The 25,783-nt window shown below is 44.4% G+C and overlaps 1 protein-coding gene across 1 annotated transcript in view; it reads right to left on the bottom strand.

The window, feature by feature from the left end:
- The window catches only part of ALK (ALK receptor tyrosine kinase), a 641,155-nt gene that overhangs the window by 443,831 nt on the left and 171,541 nt on the right, over positions 1–25,783 (bottom strand). Inside the window, exon 2 of the mRNA XM_090280984.1 lies at positions 15,236–15,355. Within this exon, the coding sequence (XP_090137110.1) occupies positions 15,236–15,355 (120 nt within the window). The remainder of the gene's footprint in view (positions 1–15,235; positions 15,356–25,783) is intronic.

Below are 25,783 nucleotides of genomic sequence, written 5' to 3'. Positions count from 1 at the left end.
AAGGTCAAAGAACTACCCTGAGGCAGAACCAGAATGTGACCCAGGGCTGGATAATGATGAAAATCCAGGTATTTTTCATCACACCTCCACAGCTTCAAAAATCTCAATCCACTATTATATACTTTGGTTATTATACTCAAATTTTGCAACCTCATCAGGTTTGAAAAGTCTTCTTCACTACCCTAAGGGGACAGATCGATATGTGCTCTGTGCCAGCCCCATTGTGCAAAGTAACGGTGATCTTCAGAAGAATCCTAGGATCTCAACCTTACTTTATGTACCTGTTAGGACCCAGGAGGAAAATCTAACCATTGAAAAACATGATGAGAGAAAGACACACTTTCCAGAACCTGCTGACCACATAGTTGAAATCACAACTACCCACTTTCTAGTCACTTCTATCATGAAAGAAAGATAAGGTGATGAATCTCCTGAAAAGAACTGGCCTGCCAAGAGCCAAATGCTGTGAAGAGAGAGGTCTTGGCAGGGCAGTGAGGAGGGTTCCAGAGTCAATCCTGCAAACAGCAGCTGAAGGACCTCAGCAGGTGTATACCCCTCTCTATGTGTAGTTTAGTGCATTTGAAATACGAAGGAAATTGAGCATACACCCTTTATGGTGCCCTCTGTCTATGATGGTGATTTATTCTATAGGGTTCATTCTGGGCCAACACACCCAAACATATAGACCATCAGTCACTCACTCTCTGTCTTCTTCTAAGTGAGGGCTTGTTGCCATCCCTAGAAGCAGATTCCTCATGACAGGAAGCTGAATGTGCACCCCACTCAACAGGGACTCACTTTATCTCCAAATTCTCAAAGACTTGAGAAGGAAAGTTCAGGTAAGTTTTACTGATGCCTGTTCTAGGGTGAGTGTATGTGTGTTTTCATGCATTTTTTATCAGTTTGTACCTATATTCCGAACCCTTCCAGGATATGGGTCACATTTCAAAAACTGAATTCATTAGTAGTCAGCTTCAAGACATTGTCCTAGTATGAAATGCGGTCATTCAGAGGACTGTTACGGTAAATGATCAGAAAACCCTGTGGTGAGCCTGCCCAGAGATGCCCAGTTTCCTTATCAAATCCCCTGAGCTGCAGAGAAGTTGGCAGTGACCACCCACTCTGACACTGAGTCTGAAGGTGGAAATCTAGCCCCTAGGTATGTGTGAGGCTATCTGAGTAGTCATGTGCGAGGCCTATGACCAGCGACTCAGGCAGAGATGGGGGCCGTATCAGCCCGAGTCAAACAAAGGAGATCGCATTGAAGTTTCAGGCACTGTCCAGAACACCACGGAAGGATAGCGGGGAGATGTGTACTTTGGACACTCATGTCTTCCCTTGGGTGGGCTTAGAAAACCCGACAATTCTCCTTTGTTTTCAGACTGACCTCGGGCTCCAAAACAAACAAACACACAAACAAAAACATCTGCATCAAGGCTTTTTGTGCCATCTTGATCTTGACCCTGGAAACCCAGAGACCTCCTACTAGTTTCTTCAGTCCCTAGGTCAATTTCAGTTTAGGGGACAAGCAATCTCCGTAAGTTTTTAAGACACTTGTTCAAAGGCTGACTAGTTTCCAGATGACCACAGGGTGCAGAGGCCTTAAGGAGCAGGTCACAGGAACCCACTGATAATGTCAGTCTTAGCCCGTAATAAGATTAGGAAGGAAATATTACAAAGCGCAAACCACTAATAAAAAAGAGAAGAACACATGTTTATCAACCTCATGGATACTCATCCTTTTTCATTTTGTCTCTTATTACAAGTGTTTCGGAAGTTGAGCCTGGGGTCACACTTAAGTTCTTGACTCTGGCAGCACTGAGTATGCATTTATAGAAGAGCCCCGAGCTCTGAGTCCCGAGGGTAGGACTTCAATGAAGGCCTTGGAAAGTATTTTCACAACTGGTGACATTTACTGATGTTCTTCTGTGGTCAGATGCTATGCCAGAAATCCTACATCATTACCTTATTCAATCCATATTATGGAGGCAGGAACTTATCCCCATTTAACAGGAGAAGTCACTGGGGCTTAGAGAAGTGAGGTCACATCTGAGGTTACCGAGATAGGAAGTGACCGAGTAGACTATCACTGATCTGCTTCTTCCCTGGGACGCCTGAGACCTTGATATCAATATCTCACAAACAGGGAATTGTGAATCAAAATGGTAGCAGAAATGGCTCCTCTCATCCAGAGCCACAGACACCAACAGGGGTTGAGAACTTGAATGAGGTAGGACAGGAACTGAACCCATGGAGGGATAGGTAGGGTCAAGCTGGAGGTAAGACAGAAGCCAGAGCATTGGAGCTGTCCTTAAAAGGACCTGACACCACCTTTATAAAGTTCAACCTGAGATGCTCTAGTGAGGAGTGAATCAGAGCACACATTTCCAATATGCAAGTCTTCACCCCAGTGTATATGTGACTCAGAAAGCCAAAGCTACGTGTACAGTAAGGCCCAGGCTCAATGCTCTCTTTGAGCTTTCCTGACGTCTTCCAAGGTATCTGCTTTGTTTCTTGGGTAAGACTAGGGGTCCCAGTAGAGGGACTGCAGGTAGGATATGCAAGGTTTCTATGGCCACCAAGGGCCCAAGACAGAGTTTATCCAATTGGATAGTTGGTCATGGGATTTGCATCTGAAAACAGAGGATATCAGGTTTGCTGCTAGTTTACAATATGTCAACATAATTTTAATCTTATCTTGGGGTTATTTTCTTATCTTTAGTTACCTTGAGCTGATGTTTAACTGAAAGAATGCAGATGGCCTTGATGTTGGTCCTGATGTTCCTTGCTTGTTAAATGGTGGTCTCTATGGTACCATCCAGCCCTACAATCTTTTCTTATGTATCTGTTGCCCATCTGTGTTATTCATTAAGCGACCCTAATAACATCATGATTCTTCCTCAACGACAGAGCACAAGACCTACAATTTGACTCCAATCCTGCCACTTGTAAGCTGGGTGGTATGGGAGGTGCCCTCTCCCTCACTCTGAGCCTCAGTTTTAACAGTGAGAAGACTCACTTCCCAGAACTGCTGGGAGGACTCAATGAGGTGATGCATGTACTTGAAATGGAGACAATCCTAGTGTACAGGAGCTGATTCAGAATGCACACAGTCATGGCCATTGTGAGTCCAATGTTGTGTTTACCATGAGAAATAGGATTTATGTAGGGCATTCCAGCTGATGGAAGGTGACCATTCCTTTAGTACCTGGTTATACTATGGGAAAGTTGCATGTCTGCCTTTAGGTGATATTCACAGAGTCAGAGGCTATTAAAACTTGAAACAATATTCAAGATCAACTGCTTCTCCCATTGGACAGATGAAAAAAACAAGATGCAGACAAGAAAAAAGACTTCCCCTTTAGCAAGATGAAAAGGGAACCAACCATATGGGGAAACATATTTGCCAACGATACCTCAGACAAGGGTGTGATCTCCAAAATATATAAAAAACTTACACTACTCAACATCAAGAAGACAGACAATCCAATTAAATGGGCAAAGGACCTGAGCAGACACTTCTCCAAGGAGGACATACGGAGGGCCCATAGGCATATGAAATAATGCTCAACATCACTAGCCATCAGAGAGATGCAAATTAAAACCACAATGAGATACCACCTCACACCAGTCAGAATGGCCATCATCAACAAATCAACAAACAACAAGTACTGGCGAGGATATGGAGAAAAGGGAACCCTAGTGCTTTGTGGGTGGGAATGCAGACTGGTGCAGCCACTATGGAAAACAGTATGGAGTTTCCTCAAAAAACTAAAAATGGAACTGCCTTTTAATCCAGCAATTCCATTGCTAGGATTATACCCAAAGAATCCTGAAACACCAATTCAAAAGAACCTGTGCACCCCTCTGTTCATAGCAGCACTGTTTACAATAGCCAAGAGCTGGAAACAACCTAAGTGCCCATCAGGATATGAGTGGATCAAAAAACTGTGGTACATTTACACAGTGGAGTACTATGCAGCAGAAAGAAAGAAGGAACTCCTGCCATTTGCGACAACATGGATGGAACTGGAGAGTATTATGTTTAGTGAAATGAGCCTCCCAATCATTGACTTTCAAGGTCATGAGAGACCTTGAAGATGGTTTAATATTGAGAAACTGAGGCCCAGAGACATGATGGAGCTTGTCTAAGGATGTACAGTAGGTGGATTGCAACATTGGTCAGGTTCCTAACCTTGTGATTTTTAGTAGTTGTAGTAGTAGTAGTTGTAGTAGTAGTAGTAGTTGTAGTAGTAGTAGTAGTAATTACTCAAAGCTGTAGATAGCAAACAAGCAAACAATGCCTTAAAGAATTAGGAAACTTCTCAATAGTGTAGAGTATGTTTTTCTGGAATAAGCTAGCAAAAATATACATGGCTAGGTTTCAAATATCTCCTGATAATTTAATAGCTCAAATAATCTCCAGTAAGGCTTTCTGGATTCCCTCACCCTAGATGTATGCCTTTGCCAACAAGTTGCCTTTTGATGGTTGCTGGAGGCTCCCTGCTAGAGAGTGGGTCTGTGTACAGGACAGAAGATACAGTGGGAACAGAGGGAGGGGAAGCAGTGGCTCAGGAGTGAAGGAGAAAGATCTCTAGAGAATTCTTGGAAACCCTTCCAACTCTGGCCCAATCAGCCTGTACTTTGGGGCAACTCATTTAGTCACTCGAGTCTTGTTTTTTTTGTGTATAAGCCTGAGATATTTATCGCAGTAATGATGCTGATAAAAACATCTTCTGTGACAAACAAATAAGGAAAGGAATATGGAAGTGCCTTCTTAACTGTGAGATGCTGTGGGTGGATGTTCTCACCATCGTGGGCTCCCTGAGCCTCAGATTTACCACTAGGCATTGAGGGAGAAGCTGGGCTGACTTAACCTTGGAGGACCCAGGGACATGCTCACTGGAACAGGCATCCTCCTCACTTGCTCTGTTTCCTGTCCGCACTCCAGGGGACGCCGGGGTCCCTGGGAGGTACTTAGGAGCATACATGCTGCATGTGGTCAGGCTGCTCAAGATGAAAGCTCGGCTCTGTAACTTTACTAGATGTGTATCGCAGGGCAAATTCTTTAAATTCTCTGTGCCCCACTTTTTTATCTGTAAAATGGGGATTAAAGCAGGGACCAGCTCAGGGAATTATGCGGAGGATGAAATGCAGTAAGTACATGCATCAAGCACCTAGTGCATGACTCGCACATAGTTTATTAGGAAATGATGGCAGTCATCCCTGCAGCTCTTCGGGTGGCTCCAGGGGTCAGCCATGGCAGAGGACTGTTGAAGGGGGGGTGTGCCCGGCACTGAAGGCAGAACGCTTTGACTGTGTCAAACCTTGTTGAAACTCCTTACTCAATCTTTGCTTTTTGATGTGTTGATCAAGCTTCCCTTTGAAAGGGAAGTCACACTAGACCTTGAGTGACAAGAGCTGGATTCTAGCCCTGGCTCTGTGGTGTGATTTCAAGCAAATCGTTTAACCTCCCTAGACCTTAGCTCCCCATCATAAAAATAAAGTGGAGAAATAAAATGATTCTCAAGTCTCTCCCATGTCTACCATTCTAAGACCAATTTTACCTGTTGGGCAGATGGCTGAAACAAGCTCTAGTCAGTTAGCAGAATCCCAGGAGTCCTGACTTCCAGCCCAGGCTCAAATAATTAGGGGTTTCTACTCCTCCCTTTCTAGGTTATCTCCTAAAGGGGCACTTAGCCCACCAGTCACCTTTGATATTAACCAACCAGCTGTCATCAACATCTGGTCACTCACTTCATAAAGCTAAGTACCAAACCTGGCACCTGCCTGACCCCTCCCCCAACCATTCTTCATTTTTCATGGAGCCCTGGAACTGAAATCATTCACTTCCCACCAGCTTGCTCCCTCAAATGCATCTGGGAACCAATCACCCTATTCAAGACATCTGTTTAACTCACTTATAATCAAGCTGCAGTGAAGAAGGGCCAAGTCTCCTTCAATGAATCAATTATATAAACATAGCCTGGGAAGACATTCTTGGAAGAGGCTGTGTAGCATGCATGCCCACGTGGTAGGAGACAGGCACCAAAAGCTTAATCCTCATTTCTCTTATCTGTGGTCGTAACAGTGTTACAGAAGAAACAAGTGGGACTTTGCTCTTCATCCCAGAACAGAACATTGAAGATAATGAAAACTGTAGGCATTTTGAAGTTACTAGCCCAGCCTCCTCATTTTACACATGGGAACACTGAAGGTTAGGAAGGTGTCCTGACTTGGCTAACGTGGAATAGCCTAAGTTCTAGAGAAGTAAGAAAGCGGAGATCAGAACTCAGCTTGGACTTCCAGTCTAGACCTCTGCCTCTGGCTTCCAGGAAGCATCCATGGAAGCAACCATCCATGTGGAGTCTCTAACAGAATGAAGCAGGCTCCAGAAGGCATGATAGAAAGCCTAGTAGTACGTATACTGCTTAGCATGACATCATTCTAAATGAGATCATTCCTGACACCAGTAGGTGGGACAACAGCTCTGAGTGATGTGGTCTTCACAACAAACAGGGGAGGCTGTTGGACACAGAAGGTCTCTACCTCAGGATGTGCAACATGGTCCTGTCTCTGCTGGTGAGGATCTCTTGGTGGCTGCAGGTGAATATGGAGCTCTTCTCTGATGCCAAACTCAAAAACCGAGCAGGTGCCAGGTTGCCATAGCACAGACTTTGTGCCCTTGCAAAACTCCCAGTCCAATGGAGGAGATGGACTTACTCACACTTGACTTCTACAGTGAGCAGGCACAGTGAGGCCATGGGGACATAGGACAAGACACTTACTGCCTGGGAGGACAAGAGTCTCATGGAGGAGACAACTTTTAGACTGCATCTTGAAGAGTAAAAGGATTTCCATAGATGGTAAAAGTTTAGCTAGGACATTTGTTAAAAATAGAGGAGAAAATAAGGTTATGCCAGGCAGATAGGGAACTAGTATTGCTTATTTTTATGTAGTTATATAAATTTTGAAGCTGGTGTACACAGGATTAAATCTTAGCTTGGATAGTATCACGGTTAAAGGTAAAGTGCTTTCAGGTTGCAAAGTGCAAAACTGGGGACTTAAAGAGTTTAAAGAAAAAACCTTCTAGCAAATAGAGCCACCAAAATGCAGGCTATTTGATTGGTCTCTCCATGGGATGAGTATCATTCCTCTTCAGAAGGCACCTGTGCTTGTCAGCACATGGAAATCTGTTTTTACAGTTTTTACAATGATGCTGTCAACTAGGAATCATAAACATTCCCATTTTTGGATAACAAACAGTCAAAAGAGTAACTTACTGGCTAAAGGTAATAAAAAACTCATAAGAATCAGAACTGGGAATGAGTTCTACATCTCAGTTCCCCATGTTAAGTTTCTTCCCCACTGCTCTGTGCTTTGCTTTCAGAGACAGACTAGTAGACCACTGGCTTGGATGTGGCAAAGGAGATATAAACAGGCAATGAATGAAGAGTTGAATGAAAGGCCTGTGGCTCCCAAACCAATCCTACAGTCCCCAGTCCCCAGTCCCCAGCCCCCAGTCCCCAGCCCCCAGGCCCCAGGATCTTGTTTTTAAGAAGTTCTCCAGGTGAAAATAAAAGTTCTCCAGGTGATAATGAGGAAACTGGACTGAGCCTGGCCCTGGGCCCATCCATGCCAGGATGGCACTGACATGACCCTGCGTGGCCCTTAGGACAGCACAAACCCACCGGGCTGGTGGAGACGCGAGTTAAAGTGATGGGATGGATAAAGCAGCAGACAGGAGGGACACGTGAGGAAATGCTCTGCAGTCCAAGTCTGAGGAAATATGAACCACTGCCCGTGCTGCGGAGGGATAACACGTGGGCTCTGCCAAACAGACGGCCTGGGTTTGAACCTCAGCTTTGCCACCAGCCGTAGGCAGATCACTGACCTCTCTGTGCCTCGTTTCTTCATTTGTAAGATGAGTCTATTTGACCAGACTGCTGTGGGTCCTGACAGCTCCCAATTTCTATGAATTTCTCATAGACCAAAATTATTCTAGCCATCTACTCAAATGGGCTAGTTAAAACCCTATTAATCTGAGGTCTCCTCTGATATCAAGTTTTGCAACCAAAGTTGCCCTTGACAAAACATTTCATTTTAAGAGGATTTCCTCTCATTTTTCTCCCTCTTAATCAGTCATTTTCCTGCATATGTTTTGGACACATGTCTTTCTAAGCTGGTTAGAAATGTTCCATATATAATATCTCAGATGTTCCAGGCTGTCAGAACAAAAATTCCTCAGCTCACTCTTACCTACTGAATATGCTTTTGTAGATTAAGAGAAAACATAAGATTTCCCATTGTAAAGTCTCAGCTTTGAATTCTAAACCAAAGTACATCCAGCCCAGCTACTGCTTTCCCTTTAGACATATGTCTTTCCTGGAACCAATTAAATGACTTTATGAATAAGAGGGCTGTTAGGAACATCCCTATTTAAAAAATAAATAAAACAGATACCCTGGAAGGTTGAAAAGTTCCGGTTGAGAATTGAGAGACCTGCATATATTCCTCATTTGCCCCTGGATTGCTCAGCAAATGTTGCAGTTTCGTCTATTATATATTTATTAAGAATCTAACTGAGGACAAAACACTGGATTAAGTACTAGGGATGCAAAATGGAACAAGATGTGAATTTCTTGACTTTGAAGAGCTCACAGTCTAGGAATCATGATGTTTCCGGGCCATGAATAACTAAGTGTTACAGAAAGATGTTATATAACCTCCCTTGGAGTAAAATGGGGAAAACAAGGTCCACAACCTTGCAGGCTCTCATGATTTGGGGTTAATGTGGTCACCAGCTGCCAGCTGTGAATGCTCGCTATATGGTTTCCAAAATGAAGCTCTTCTAAAATCAACTGGCCCACTATATCTTTGCTAAAACTGAAAAGCTTTGTTTGCCAGCCAAGCAAACCCTCCTATTAGGTTTGATGGTTCCTCAAGCCCAGGGATACTGGACACACATATAAAACAATCATGAAACAAGTATTTAAAAAGCACTTTCCAGATAGATGTTTGGGACCATCTTAGACCTGTGATAAAAGTGAACTAGGTTAAAATCTCTATGAGGAGCAGGGGCAAAGAGCTTGGCCAACTATAAACTCATTGGACAAGTGGATAAATGACAGATGATAGGAAGAAAGGAAGGAAGGAAGCAAGGAAGGACAGAAAGAAAAAGAAGGAAGAAAGAGATAAATGTAGCATTTAACATCTTCTCTGCTTTTTGGTTAGGTGCATTACACTCATCCATGATTGCTTTATCAGGTGACCTAGTTTACATTTGGGCCATAAAAGGGATAAATACAAAGGAGGAAAGTGATTTGGTTGGAAAGACAAGGAAGCTCCGGGATTTGTGAATGGGCATAATCCAACTGGATTCTTGAAGAATCTGGAATGTTCAAATGTTCAAATCATAGCCTGTATAAATCAGAATCTTCTCAGATTTCAAGATGGGGATAGTACCACTCTAGTGTTATTTTTTAAATTCCATCCGTTTTCACACTCATTCCCTCTGGCTGGCATGGCCTTCTCACCGGTCTCAGTTGTCCCTGGGTCCAAGGCCCAGCTCAGCGGTTCCCATCCCCAGAATGTCTTCTACAGAACTGGCCTCTGCTATGTTTCAGGGAGCCTTGAACATGCCTCTGCTACCGTACTTGTCATAGAGCAGGCAAGTCTGCCTCTTCCGTGAGAGTTCCTCCAGGAAAGGGAGTGTGTCAATTTGTCTTGATCACTGCTATGCCTAGAGCAGACCCAGGCATACTGTTGGTGCTCAAAGAATGTTTGTCCCCGTCCTTCCATTCTCTGTGGTGTCAGAGACACACTAGGAGGGAAATAATGCATGTAGGTAGGAAAGCAAAACTGGACCAAGCATGAGGGAGTCACCTGCCCAGGTGTGAGAGCTAAGACCATGTTAGCAGGAGGACAAATACATGGGCAGAAGCCCACACAGACCTGAGCGATCCTTTCCGTGACTGTCTTTCTGTCTGTCTCTCTTTCTCTCGGTTGCTCTCTTTCTCTGTCCTTCATGCATCTCTCTTTCTTTCCCTTTTGTTAATGCTTTTCCCTCTCTGGCTGTGGCAACTGTTTTAAATGGATCTCTTTCTGATTTGCTTTTCTTGTCTTTGTGCCAACTGGTTAATCATTTATTATATTTTAATCTAACTTGTTTCCTTTCTTTTTTTTACTCAATCTGTCACTAACACAGAAATAATTGTGGGTATTTATTAGGTGGAGCTCTGTGTCTTCATTTTAAAGGTACAAGGTATGATCAAGTGGAGCATTTTAAACAAGTCTCTCCTTGAAACACCTGAGCCAACCACTTTTTATTTAATTTTCATGGACTGAGTTCATTGGCTCCCAGCAGGCCAGGGGTCCTCAGGGTGACAGTTGTTCCATACTCTTGGTCTTGTATGACTGTTGACAGTGCTGTCTGCTTTGGGACTCAGTTTTTGTGGTGAATGCACCCAGAAGCCTTTCGCTTACTACATTGTAGATAAAATTGCAGTAGCATGGACTAGAAAAGGACTTGACTTCCCAGTTCAATGGAGCAGGGATGGGGAGAGAACACAAAAAGGCCTGGCCAAGCAGGGCAGAAGAATTGGTAAGAAAGCTTTCAGCCCTGACAATAGTCCACAAGGGAGCTGGGAGCTGCTTTTCACTGATTCCGGGCTCCGGAGGGTGGATTGGCTGATCACAGCCAGCCACATTAAATACGTAATTTCAGAAATGTGATCAAACTGACTTCATGCCAGAGCTATGAAGCAAATCCTACATGGGACTGGAGGGACTTTTTCTTTTCCATTTTGTATTCTGTGGTAGGTTGATTTTTTTTTTTTTTTTTTTTGAGGGAGTAATATATTTAATTTACCCAGTCTTTTCAATCAAAGAAATTGATATATTAACAGGACTGGTGACAGTGGTAGCAGCAGCAGGGAAAGTAATTAAAAAGTCTAATTTTTCTCTTTCCAAAAGCATCAGTCCCCAAATTGGATGGTCCCATGGGTTTGGAAGCAGAAAAAGTCTTAATAGAAATTTTATTCAAAGTCCAACAATGACTATTGTGCCCTGATGTTGACATGTTGAGAGGAATCTTTCTTTTCCAGGAGTTTATGCTCTGGATATTGGAGGACTGGAAGGATGAAGAATTGTATTAGTTTATTAGAGCTGACATAACAAAGTACTATAAACTGGGAGGCTTAAAACAACAGAAATTTCTCTCTCACAGTTTTGGAGGCAAGAAGTCCAAAATCAAGGTGTCATCAAGGCCATGCTCTCCTTGACAGCTCTTGGGGAGAGCCTGTCCCATGCCTTTCTCATATCTTGCAGTGACTGCCAGCGATCCATGGCATTCCTTGGCTTGTGGATGCATCATTCTGATCTTTGCTTACATCTTTATATGGTGCTCATCCTGCATTTGTGTGTGTCTTTGTTTACTCTTATGATAAGGATACATGTTATACTGAATTAGCGCTCATTCCAATTCAGTATGAACTCAGCTCGATTGCATTTTCAAAGATTCTGTTTCCAAATAAGATCACATTTCCAGGTACTAGATGTTAGGAGTTCAATATATCTTTTAGGGGGACACAATTCAACTGATAACAGGGACCATAGTCTATGGTGAGTAAGACAAGGTTAACCATGGTGCCTGGGGGCCTATACCTATGTCTAGGAAGAGGTGAATTACTTGACTTGGGACAGTCTCAACTTAGGGACATCAAGTCTTAGTCCTGCCCAGATCTTGAATATCCAACTTGTCATTCAGTCTAAACATCAGGTTGTCTAGGAAGAGAGAGACCTCTTATTAAGAGGAGACGTTATCTTTGAATTAACTTTGTGGTGTGGTAGAAAGAGCACTCAACTTGGGGTCAGAAAATCTGGATTCAGTCTTTTCTAACTGTTCACCTGGTCTGTAACTTGGGAGCACATTAATAAACTTCTTTGGCCCTCAATTTACATTTCTACAAAATTGTTATATGAAATAATATCCACCTACCACAATTTTATAACAAGCTTAAGTTAGAAAATGGGTATGAAAGAGTTTTGTAAAGCATGACACTTTTTTTTCAAACCTATGAAAATTCTCTTTCTCCTCTTCATTTGGGCCAGAACTTTGGGTTATTTTGTTTTAAACATTGATCTGATTTTTCCCACACCCAGAGTGAGCAAACCTGAATTACAGTTGGGCAGGGTACCGACTGTTCTGTGGCTCTAGAACTGTGCCCCTCAATGAGTCATCAAACACCACAGGGGCCTTAATTTCTCAGCACCTGGAGCTAATGGATGGAACAGATTTTTATCTGGGTAGGTAGTTAGAGCCCAGTCCTTGTAGTCAAGTCTATAAATAAGACTTCAGGCATCAGAGCTGATGATAAAAGGGAAAAAAAGTCTTTCTTTAGATGTCCTCCCTCCTTCAAAGCCTCGGGGGGATGAATGTGCAGCTCTCTGCTTGGCCATGAGGAAATTAGCAGGCTCAGTCATTCAAGACAGGAGGCGAGAGAACTGAAATCTGAAACCAAGTGCCAGTGAAGAGAATATATTTTACACAACATAAAAGGCCCCAATGTAAATTAGAAGAAATAAAGGGAGGCTTCAAAAAGGTAGGTCAAACTTTTTCCTCAAGCAGGTAATTAGAGGCTGGGGCCGAGTAAATCTTCCTAGCCTGTCTCTGCTTTGTCTCTTCTCGGAAAACACTGGTGAAAAGCAAGCCACACTCAGTGCAGGGCTGGCCTGCTGCTGCACTGCGCTGCGACGCCTGTGGGCAGGCTGGTGACACCTGCTCTCGTCACACCCCCTGACGTCTCCCCAGAATGCAGGTGCAGGCAGCCGGCCGGGCACAAAGCTCTATCACTCAAAGGCCCGCATCGATTTGCCGAGACTTGATTACTTCTCAGTGTCTGACGAACTACCCCTTCAGGCGGCAATTTTCCAGTCAAATTTCTCGGCCCAAGTTTGAGGACTTAAAATTAATGAAGTTGTTAACATTTCTTAAAATGTCTTTCATGGTAGGCTGAAAGGTGTGGATTTATCACCGCTGAGCCTGGTGGCCTCTTCGGTTCAGAGAGATTTGGGCTGAGCCCTCACAAACATTCTTAAGGGGACAAGAGTCTTGACCCTCACTGTCTTTCATTTGCTCTGCAGTGGGCTCCAGGGGATTCCTCAGCCTCTGTGCTCCTGGGTGGGCCTCCAAAGGTGCTCTTTGTGGCCTAGCTGCCTACAGAATGATTTCTGTTTTCTGAGCTCTGAGAGAGCAGGAGCAAGTCTTGCTCCTTTTTGTATTTCTAGCACCTCCAGCATCTGGCACCGGGCCAGGCATACAGAGGTGGGGGTAGGCAGGGCTTTGATTCAGACTCAGCTGAATTAAATATAATAAGAAATGAAGAATCAGCTCTCGCCCCCCGTGTGAACCAGTAGCAGCACTGGTGCCCACTTTGGAATCCTCGTGGAGCATCTGGGCAATGTCTGGCCAATATTGGATTGAGTCTTCTCTCTCAAGAAGGAAAATCATGAGGTTCTAGGGGACAAGGAGAGTCTGGAAGGGACCTTGGGGACCCTCCAGATACACTCCTTTGCCCCTCCACCCTAATCATATAGATGAGAAAGATGAGGCCCAGGGAGAGGAAGTAGGTATAGCAGGCCAACCAGCGGCAGCCAGCAGCCAGGGCCCTCCTCTCAACCCACACCTTCTTTCTGGATACTCCACAGGGAATAAACGCAACGCCCTTTGTGCCATGCAGGAGGTAAACCTGCCTTTTTTGGACATTCTGCACTTTATATAAGTTGTCATCCTGTGGAGATACTGAATGACTTGAAAAGCAAATTCAAAAATTGTATCCCAAGACCAGTTTTTATCATAAATCTGGTTAAAAGGCAATAATGATACAAAGGACCATATTTTAATTATTTAGAGACACTTGCCCTTATTATAAGATGACATTCAATGTCTGGGTTAAATAACATCAAGAAGTATTTCTTATCTGGAATCTCCTGACAACTATTGATCTTTCTCTCCCACCGGGGAGGCTTAGGAGTAGGTGGAAACATCCCAGCAGAGTATAATCCTAAACTACCTTAGGGTTTTTGATACATTTATTTTTTTAAATTTTAAATGAAAGGTACAGCTATTATTAACCAAGACTAACTGCATTATGGATGAGAGACCTCAGTGAGTGAAAAATCTCTGTTAGGTGCATTTTTAAAAGCTCAGGCCCAAGGGCAGTGACTGAGCATCTGGAATAGGTAAATATGCCCAGAAGGGATCTAGAACTCAGAGCTGTACCGGGTTCATAAATACTTAATTGAATCAGGCCTGATGAGTGAGTTCCGCCCCTGGAAGCCTTCTGCAATCATTTATCATGCACCACCTTTATGTGTCTTCTATATGATGGGATAATGTGAGGAGCAAGCACAACTTAGCACCTGCCCTTATGGGGTTCACTCTGGAGGAGTTCAAGAGAAGAAGAAATATCCACCTAAAAATACATCAGCTCTCCTCCAAAGCTGCTCATCCCTCTGCAGAGGCTCAGCTCCTACGAGCTGTTAGGATGAGCACAGGGAATAAGGAATCCTACTTCATGTGAACATGGCCTCCTAGAAAGGATCTAGCAGGCTGAGCAGGGAGACAAAGTGAACATAATGAAAGAATTCTGGTTTTGTATTAAGAGAATCTACTCTGTGTAGTCTTATTAAGTTCAGTCTCTACATTTGTTAAAATGGAATGACACTTGGCCTCCTTACCACTGAGGTTATTGCAAAATCAAATGAACTGAAATAATATCTAGGAACATGTTTAGATAGCTTCAAGGAGATACCAAATGTAAGGGGGTCACCTGAGGGTCCCAGAAGACCTGCAATCTTCATAATAACAATCTTCTCTCAAGAGATCACCATTATTAAAATTCACTCATGGGTTAGAACCTTATATCTGGAAAATCGCAGTCAAAATACAAATATGTATTACATCTAATGATCAGCAAGGGGCTATTGGGAATGCCATAAAGACTGAGGTCAGTGAGATAAGACAGCAATAAAACCCTTGGTTTCCTTAGGATGCAGAATGCAACTATGAGTCTAGAGGGCACAGGCCTGGGTGCCAGTGGAACGCTACGGTCACAGAAAGGCTTCCATTGTGTTTAGGGGGTTGAGGATCCACAGAGAGCCATGGATAGATAACACACTGAAATTCACATCTTCCTTAATTATGAGATGGTGAACTGCATCAAGATATACTTACCATATCGGCTGCGATGAGACAGGAAAGGGAAGGAATCTTTCATTATCCAGGTCAAATTCCACGCAAAAGAATCAGGAGGAAGAGCAGGCAGATCTGTCGGTGACTCCAAGGAGCTGTGACCTGGACATAAAAACAAAGAGAATAATAACCCATGTGCTTGGGGAGTATCTTTCAGCTGTCACTTCTATCACTTATAAAAAAAAGTTCGTAAGAGGCTTTCATGACATCCATTGGAAAATGAGCCACCAGAACACCGAACAGACCTTAAGACCTCAATGCACATGTGTTACCAAGGGCAGCCAAATCTAAGAAGTCTGACTCTTCTGACCAAGGCCGTGCCAAATGTCTCTGGGAGATGAGCCAAAAGCCAGGCTACTGAATGGTTTGGTCTAATAGCCCTGTCCAAAATCTATTCTGCCTATAAGAATTTGTGCAACTTTATAGAGAACTTCAACTCATCTCATCCAAATAATGCTTCTACTCTATTTTATGTTCAGATGTGTAACTTCATTAAATGTAGTTTGCTTGGGTTATTGCCTTATCAATGAGAGGGTTGAAATTGCACTCAGAAGTTATGAGGTTTTGATGATTATGTTATTTTCCAAAAAAAAAAAAAAAAAAAGCCTAGGTGATGGGTTTTCTCCCATAACCAGGAGTCCAGAAAGCCATAGATGACTACTGTTTCTTATCTGCAGAAGAGAAAAAACGATTGAGAGAAAAGGAGCAAAAGCAACATTATTTCTCTGCATACCTTGAGTGGGTTTTGTGTGGTGAAAAGTAATTTTATCCAAGGCTGTATAGGTCTACCTAAGGGCAGGCTTAAGTTTTATTAGACTTTAAAAAAATTAAATTAATCCACAAATCAAATGAATACACATTACGGGCTTTTATGCAGTTCTTCCCTGAAATCCCCAACTCAATCAGTATTTTTGCTAATATTTTATGGCATGCAAAGCTTTTTCTGTTAAAGAAAGAAGGGTTTGAGAATAAGTTCTGGTTAGCAAATGACTACATAGCCCAGACACATTTTTCTGGTAGCATTTCTACAAAACTGCTCAGAGGAAATGCACGGAAAGGGGTCAGGATCTCTGCTAGAAAGTTTCGGAGGGAAGCCATCTCATTTCACCCTCACGGCATCTGCTTTATAGATGGGCAACGGGGCTGAGGGAGGGGAGGCCCGAGGCCAGACAGGTCTGCCTGGGGGCTGGCTTGAGTTTATTAGACTTTCAAATAATTAATCATATGAATTAAGTGCATATGGACCAGGCACTATGCTAAGTGCTTTAAATGTCTGATTACATTCACTTCTTATAACAAGTACTTGTGAATAAGTAGTATTGTTGGTCCTCATTTTGTAGCCAGGGAAACTGAGGTGGAGAGAGGTTTGATATTCTGACTGTGGCTGCCCAGTCACAGACCAGGGTAGTCTGATGCAATCACCCACAGTTTATTCACTGCCTTTTATGGACGCCTAAAAACTACTGCAGGGTGTTTTACAGCTCTCTGCAGGGCCATTCAGAGCCCCCACAGGGCAACGGCAAAGGTCAGAAGTCACCACTGAGCATGCTTCAGAATTGGACAACAGTGTGAGAGGTCTGAGAAGATTCTGGCAACTAACCCCTAGAATGACCTCCATGTGAAAAAAAATTAGCACTTCTGAGTCATAAGTGTAGCTCAAATTTTAAGTACTTTTGAAGCAACAGGAAGATTAAGCCTAGCTATATTTCCTGACTTCCAAGTGAGGTCATTTTTCTTAAACGGACAGTTTGGGAATGGTATTAACTTCTTCCTGGATGTGCAGCACCAAGCAGATGGGGCTAGACTTCAGGAAGCACTTAGGAACCCGTGACTGGGCACAGAATGACAGATGACTTTCAATATGGACAAGGGCCAGGTTATATATTCGGTGACAGAAAAATACCTGAAATCATTCAAAAGAAAGGGCTCTGGGAACTGAATCATGGCCCAGCAAAGAGTCATGGGTGTCATTGTGGGTCATCCCTAAAGATAAGCTTAAAGCATTTTGTATCAAAAAAAAAAAAGAAATATGCCAATAAATTATTGGCCATCTCCAAAGTTGAGTACTGGAGAGAAAGCAGGAATTTTTATCTCGCCCTTACAGGAACTCCTAGAATTTCTGCCAGCAGGCTGAGCTTGCGTGGTTCTCAGAGGGAGGTGGATAGTGAAATACTGCATGAGGCTGGGGGTACAAATAGAGAGATCAACCAAAAGGATGGGCTTCCTCACCTGAAAAGGAGAAGACCGAGAAAAACACAGCCGGCATGAATGAAGCCGTTTGCCGGTTTCTAAAGCACTGAGACCAGCGTAGGTTCTAGTCACAGTTCATAGAATATTTATAAACTTAGAATACAAAGAAGGAAGTGCTTCTGCCTTTAACAAGTGCGGGGAAGAGGCTCTCTGCTGCCTTCACACCCCTGCCCTCCCCATCCTCACCCCAGCACAGGGAAACGGGATGCCATGAGAACCAATCCATGTCGGTGAGAGAAAGGCTTGTTTGGGGGGCTTCCCTCTGAAAATGTGAGGATCCAGAGTGAAACGGGCCTGACCAGAACCCACGTGTGGGTGAAGGTGTGAATTAAGACCCGCTGACTTGGGAAGGGCACATCCTGGACCCTGGGGGAGGGGGGGGAGAGGAAGGGAAAGGTGCAAGCGGAGGAGAGCTTGTCCCGGCCGAGGCTGCCACGCACGCTGCCCCCAGAAGAGAGAAAGGGAAAGAAACGCTCTCTGGACGGAGGGCATTACTGACATGCTACAGATGACACTGTCTCAGGGTGTTCGTTCTTGTCATTTCCTGAGCCCTTCCCAGGCACTGCAGGGCGTGCAGGCAGAGTGAGGACCCCAACTTCTCGACACGCCTCCTTCCACAGCACCTCGCCTCCTCGCATCCTCAGTGATTCCAGGGCTCGTCATTATAACAATTCCCTTGCAAACAATGCTCCTTCTTGGCCTCTTTCCTGCTTCACAGCTGTCCTGAGCAGCTGGATGTGGTGGTGGTGGCGGGGTCGGGGGGGGGGCATAAGGGGAGGAGGGATACACCCCAATGACTACAAACCTCCAGAGAACCCTCAGGACTGCCCAGAGATCCTACTGCATTTCCCCACGAGCTCCATTTACCTTCCTTGTCTCCAGCATCACCACCTCCAACTTCCCCTCACCCCTCAAACCTTCAGTTCCCCCCATTTCTGCACATTCTCAGCTAGTCATCTTGCTTCTTATTTCATTTAGAAAAGAGAAGCAACTCTACCAACTTGCAGGGGTCAGTACCTCTACACACTACCTTCTCTCTCGTTCCACAATACATACACTCAGCCATGGCATCCTCTCCACTTGGGTGCTAACCTCATCCCTTCTCAAGAAATCTGCTCTTGCAGCAGTCCCCCCTTGTCCCACACCAACAATCCCCCCTCACCAGTCAACCTCATCTGCAGCAAATATATGTCACCCTAAGTAGTAGGAGAGAGGAAAAATTTCCCCTGCCCTTCATACTTTCCTTCAGCTGTTGTCCCATTATTCTGCTCTTTCTCTCAGATCAATTTCTTAAAAGATTTGTTTATGCTCCTGTATCTACTTCTTCCCTCCCATTTTCTCTTAAACTCAGTAACATCAAGATGGTCTCTACTACTCCGGGTCAAGGTCACCAGCGACCCCAAGTTGCAGATACAATGGACAGGCCTCGGTCCTTATCCTACTCGACCTCTCAGCAGCACTGGACCCTACCAACCGTCCCTGCTCCTTGGGTTCCTCGCATCTTGGTGACCACACGGTCCTTGGTTGCCATACTCCTTGCCTCCTATTTCAGTGGCAGGTCCCCTTGACTGTTCTCTGCCAGGCCTTCCCCATCTTCTAGGCCATACAAAATGAACGATCTCCGCTTTCCAGCAGCATGTGCGTAGGAGATTTCATGGCTGAATACTGTATTTCATTACAGTGGCGTTAACCAGCTGACGAAGATCAAAAGACCATGAATCCCAAGTGACCCTAGGACACACGACCCCCTCATGGACTTTAATGAACAAGGGACTTGTTTTAACCAAGTCACATAGACTTACAAACTCATTCTATCCTATCCAAAGTGCTGATTTTCAGTTCTGAATCAGCATGAACACCATGCAATCCTCTTCTTAAATCTCTAGAGACTCTGACTTTTCTTTCGTGGAGAACTACTCAGTGAATTTCTCCTTGCCTGACATGTAAATAAGGTCAGCTTTTTTTTTTTTTTTTTTTTAAATTTGGGGAGGTGGGGGCCCTCTATTTTATTATTTGACAATTGTTAAAAGTTGGGAAGCTTAGGCTTTTCTCCTTATAAATTCTCTTCCAAAATGATCTTATGCAGTTTCACAGATTTAAATAGCATCTATATACTAGTGCTACCAAATTTATATCTCCAGGCTCAGCCCCTTCCCTGAACAACAGAATATATATCCAACTGCCAGTTTGAACTTCACTTTATTGCCTGATAAACATCCCAGACTTAACCCATGCAAAATAAACACAAGGTCATGCCATCTAAACCCCAGGTGTTCCCCATTTCAGGAAGTGATTGATTGGGCCAAACAGCAAAGAGGAACCCTTGGCTTTTTTCTGTTTCTCACACCCACATCAATTCATCAATAAATCTTTACCTGAATTGTATCCCTTCTCAGCTCTCCCACATCGCCTTTCATCCTCACCACTGCTATAAGATCCCAACTGGTCTCCCCGCTCCCACTATCACTCACCTTTAGGGGGTTCTCCACATAGCAGTTAGATGGACACTTCAGCCCTGAGAAAGCTTTCGCGTTGCTTGCCATCGCCTGCCCCATGAAGGCCCCATGTGACCTGGCCCCAGGTTCTCTGTCTGACCTCATTTCCGACCATTTTTCCCTTGCTCATGGGGCCCCAGCCCCGCAGGCCTCCTTGTTGGTCCTCATGCTCACCGAGCACACCCCACTGGTGGGGCTCTGCCTGGGATGCTCCTTGCCTGGACACATATGTTCGTCGCCTCTCTCCCTCTAGCCCTCTGCCCAAGTGTCGCCTCCTCAGAAATAGCTTCTTTTTCATCCTGTAGAAAAATATCACTCTCCATAGGCTACTCTATCCCCTTGCTCTGCACTTATTATTTCTTATATTTATATTAATTTGTTCATTGTATATTTCCTGCACTAATCATTGTTATATCCCATGCTTGGCACATAGTAGGCAATCAATAAATATTTGTCAAATGAATGAAACCAGAGCCCTTGAGAAAATCATGAGTATTAGCGCTCATTAGCTGTTGGACTGTAGGCGTAGTCTGTGGGACCCCAATGCTCTGAAAAAGATGGGAAGAACAAGAGTGATGTGTGTGTGACCGACTCTCAGCATGTCTTAACGGCCAGATGAGTATGTGTGCGTGATGTACTCTTTAAATATCAGCCATGCCATTCTCTTATCTCTGCTTCAGAATCCAAAGGGAATGGGAGTCTTGGTTCCTTTTCTATATCCAGATCGTGAATACAATGTCCAGAAATCTGAAGTGCTCCCAAAGAGCTGCTTCTCTATTATCCGCTCGTTAATGGTTAGCTCTGCCAACTGTCCATGATCTCTGCTACCCCAATTTCAGCCAGTTGGCAATATCTCTATTTCCAGTCTTTATTTTTACATGTCTCACTCTGTGTCTGTTTATTCCTCAATGTACATAATATAGTGAATGTATCATACATGTGTAGGTACAGATAATAAAGAGCTATGTGTGTGTGATGGTTACTTGCATGAATGCCCTGGGTTCACCAGCAAGCATGTTTTACAAACCTACATCACTAAAATGTAAAGATGTCTCTCTTCTAAACGCTCCTTGGAATTGCTCCTGCCTTGCCTTGTACACATTTTAATTATTTATTTTTTTTCTAACAATAAAACAATCAGTGACAGCCTGCTAGTTTCCCTCCGTATTTGAAAACACACTTAATAATGCATTCTTGTACAATGACTTTGTGTCACACAAGGCAAAGCTTACTGTGGCCAAATAGATAGCAGTCTGGATGTCACATGTGGTGGGGAGTGGGCACAGCAGGGCCGGGGCGCAGAGCAGGCCTCCCGTCTGGGACTGGCAGCTCCAGAGGACTGGCTTCAGTGTTCACTGTGTCTAGCCTGTACCTGTTCCGCCAAAGAAACCTTCTCAGAGAATTTATATGACTACTGGAGTCAGCAGTGATACTGAAGGAGGAATAGGCAGCTCATTTAGTCTGAGCAACAGAGATATGATTTTCAGAGTAAAGAAAAGGAGACTTAGCAGATGTGGCCTTTGTCCTGAACACACAGACCTCCCATACCTTCTTAGAGCCTGAAAAATGAGGGGGTTGAACTAGCTGTTCACTAAGGTCCTCGCCAGTTCACACGCTGTCAGTTCTCCATAGTTCGCTTTCACATCTCCTCCAGCTGGCTCATTCAGAGAGGAGCTATTAGTGTCAGGGGCGGAATTTGAATGGAACTAAACAGCCCCGCTGCACCTCACCTTTCTCTAAGCCCCACTCCCATCCTGCCAGGGAAGGCTGGCACTCTTTTGGTAGCTTGGGTCCTGAAGCAATAATTATTATCTACTATAATATTCTCTTGTACAGTGATCATCTCAACGTTTCTCGCCTCTCCCCAGCCCCAAAAGCACCCATGTATGACTACTGAATTCACTCAGTGGTGAATCGAACCTGTCATTTAATACAAGCGGCACTCCTTCCCCAGGAGAAGCATTAAGGAGTATTGAGGGGGATACAAAGGAGATAGTTATCATGGCCCCTGCCCTTGGGAAGTGGGTTACCTGCAGGATATACTAGACCCACACCAAAAAGGAATATAACAAAGTGGTTACTGCAGAAATAGCTGAAATTTGAAGCCTTCACATTTTGGCCACTTTGGTTGATCCCAACAATGGAGTATAATGGTATGTTAATTTCGCTTACAAATCTCAAGAGCACATATTTAGAAGAAATTAGGGGAAAACTTTTCAGTGTTTCAGTCCTTATGTAGAATATGCTTCCCCAGGTCAACGCCAGGGTCAACATCAGAGGCATTTTCTGACCATGTCCATGTAAGCTACCAGATAATAAAGGCAATGTGGCAATTGATGCCACCCCTCCAGACTTTGTGTCTCAAATCACTGCATTTTGACATCAAGAGATGATCCATCTTTCCCAAGCAAGTGTTCCTGACTGGCCTGCAAGCCCGGTAACACCTCCTCCTGCACTGGAGTTTCTGTTCCACATGTTCCTGGTCACTGGTCCTACCTCCCTAGCCAGGGTGGATGCTCAGGGTGGTGGCAAAGGAAGACTAACTGATGTTTGTACTAATCCAAGAAAGCATTGAGAGGCTCTCATTCTCCCGGTGGCCTGATTCTGCGCTCACACACACACACACGTACACACACATACACGCACCCAGGCCTGAGTGCTTCCATTAGCAGGGCACCATGACTATCTGTTCTGGGTCCATTTTTGAGACTTGTTTTTACTCTACTCCTTAAGAAATTTACTCCACTGTAAGCTAAGCCTATTTTCTCTCCCCAAAATATGTTGACTAGAATAAATAATCAAAAGGAAAACTTCGAACTGCCACCAGGCCTTTCATCTTGTGATCTCAGAGAGCTTTGCTGGGCACTAAATAATTTATATACTACAAGTGACACAAAGACCTGGCAGCCAGAAAACCAAGTCCATCAATGAAAGACCTTTCTCTTTCAGAGCAAGCCCACAGTCTCTGGAAAAATTAGAAAAGAAGCTACAAGCTACCCAGAAAAAAACTGGCTCTTTTCTTGACTTGATGCTTCGAGCTGGGAAGAGACAGTTACCAGGGTAGCCCAAGGGAAGGTCATGGCCCACTTTCACAAGAATTGGTGGGCACAGAAGAATGGATACTATTATACATTCATCATGATTTATGATTCATGGATGCTTTTCAGAGCCATTCACTCTCATAATCCTCATAATAGTCCTGTTAGCTAACCCCTCTTGTAAATGAGAAGATTGAAGCTCAGAAGGCACAACTGCCCTTCCCTAGGTCACAGAGCTACCGAGAACCAGAACAGGATGTGCGACTGACGATCCCTGGTAAGTGGACCAAGCAGAAACGCCACTCTCCAGCACAGATCTCGGAGGTGATGTTGATTGCCCTGGAGAACAGCTACACTGAGTTAAATACAGCAGGAAGATTGATCAGCTTGCAGAGGCCTGCAACATTCCCCTAACTGGGGATGACAGAATCCCTTCAGGTCAGCCAGGAAGGTGACCTAGAATCACACACCTTCAGTCAATGCAGCTGGCTCTTCAGAGCCTCAAGCGCAGCTAGCACTGTTTCCATGGCAACCAGGTCTGATGCGTGGCCTTTGAGATGGTGCCTTAGCTGGTCCAGTGAAAGAATGTTTGGGATGGGAGGACACAGAATGGTGGTGGTGGTGGTGGGGACTTCTATTAACATCTAGCCTTTTCAATCCTTCTTTATCTACTTGTCATCCCTCTCATTTCAGGAAAAAGAGCCTATCCTCCAGGAAATGACACTAACCATCACATGGCTCAGAACAAAGGCCCCACCCATGGGTGGGCACATTTTCAGAGACTGGAAATAGAATGCTCTAACAGTCTGATGTGCTAGCTAGAGACCTGGGGTCCTAGGAATGGCAATGTTACTGTGTGACCTTGCATAAGCTACATAACCTTTTGGAAGCTTTCTTTCTCCACATATTAAACAGAACTCATCTTGCTTTCCCATCCAACTTCAGGGACGCGCTGAGAATTAATGAGACAGTATGTACAAAGCCCTCAGGCTCTTCTGAAGAAAGATACATTAGAAATCCTTGCGCTGTTACCAAAGGGCATTGTCATGATGATACATTTTAAACCATTCTTCACCTGTATTACTAAAATAAACTCAGCTTGTATTAAAAATAGATAGGCCAATAGCCTAATTTGCTTCTCCCTGTTCTGACGCCGCATTTCCCTTGTGCTCCCATTCATCTTGTACAGTGAATAACAGTGATCAATGCTACCCTTAACCCCCATGCAGAGACCAGGGTGAGAGGGTTGGAGAAGACTGCAAAGACCATTTATCTGTGTCTTCCCACCACGTAGACGCAGAAGCTGAAACACAGGATGGAACAATGCCTTGCCCAAGGTCTTCTTATTAGTGAAAAGTCAAGAATCTGATCTTCTGACTCTTCATCCTGGGCCTCACCCATCCAAGGAAGAAGGCACTAAAGACAGGAGGAGGGGAGAGAAATAGGGGTACATGTTCTTTAAAACTTTAAACTGCTACTCTGCAATAGTCAGGGACTGAAAAAGAAAAGGAAAGGAACCATTACTTCCTGTGTGTGTCTGTCGTGTATGCGGCCCCATATTGGGTGCTTTAGCACCATTGTCCAGGTAAATCTCACAATTTTCTCAGTGAGGGATTATTATCTCCATTCCCATTCAGGGACCTGATGCTCAGAGAGGTTAAGTAACTTGCCTTAGGTCCGAGAGCCAAAGGTATGGAGCTGAGAGTAAATAATTTTTTGATGAGTATTTGTTGAGCATCTCCTATGTGCCAAGGCAGTTAGGATGCATTAGTGAGCAGAATTAAACACTACGCTCTTAAGGGTTAGAGGCTGATGCCAACAGCAGTCCAAAAACCTCACAAATCCTTGCTACGCCTCAGTGCTGGTACGTGTTCTAAAGGAGAGATCCGCAGCCCTATGAGAACATATAAAAGACAGACTTGACTTCAGCCATAAGGCCAGGGGAGGGCTGCCTAAGAAACTAAAGCCTGAGCTGGGTCCGAAAGTGGATGAGCGGAGTTAACAAGTTCAAGGGTTCGGGATGGGGTGGGAGGCCAGAGGGGGCAGGGGTCTTTTCAAGGCCAAGTCTGTCTCAGCCCAGAGCACCTGCTCCTCAGTCACCACCAGGAAAGGTGAGGTGCTCCTGAGGATCCTGCTGCATGGACCTACCAGTGACACCACTGTTTACTTCAGAACCTCTGAGAGATGATGCTCTTTCCCCTGGAGAAAAGAGCCAGTGAAACGCAGCGGAAGGACCGGTCAGATCACAGAGGCCTGGAGCATTCTCCAACGGAGGACAAGCGCCCCCTCCGGTCTCCGACCCCATCCCACTCTCTCTAACTAGTTAACTCTATTCAACCACTGTAGGACCACCGTTTAAGCATCAGTTTCTCAGGCAATCCTCCCCTAGCCTTAAGGATGAAGTTAAATAAAGACACGTCCATTGTTACAAATCTGAAAACTGAACTGCCTTCTAGAAAAGTGAAGGGACAGGACTGCCCCTTGCAGCCACCGAGCTCCTTATGATCAACCTGTATTTCCATTCCCCTCACCATGGCCCCTGTTACCATAATCAAATCCTGTCTTTCTCACTGCCATGTTTTATTTTGCTTTAAATATTAGGTGAAGAGAGTTGGGGCTGGGGGCTGGGGCAGCTGAAAAAGAGAGAAAAAGGAGGAGGGAGTTGAAAGAAGAGATAGTGAAGATACTAACAATAAGATACGGAATGGGCAGAAACAAAGAAAAAAAGAAAAGTACAGAGAGAGAAG

Source organism: Furipterus horrens, unplaced genomic scaffold, assembly GCF_987537825.1.
Source record: "Furipterus horrens unplaced genomic scaffold, mFurHor1.1.pri manual_scaffold_6, whole genome shotgun sequence".
Lineage (NCBI taxonomy): Eukaryota > Metazoa > Chordata > Mammalia > Chiroptera > Furipteridae > Furipterus > Furipterus horrens.
Note: the sequence above shows the minus strand (reverse complement) of the source record. Positions and strands in the feature narration are given on the sequence as shown.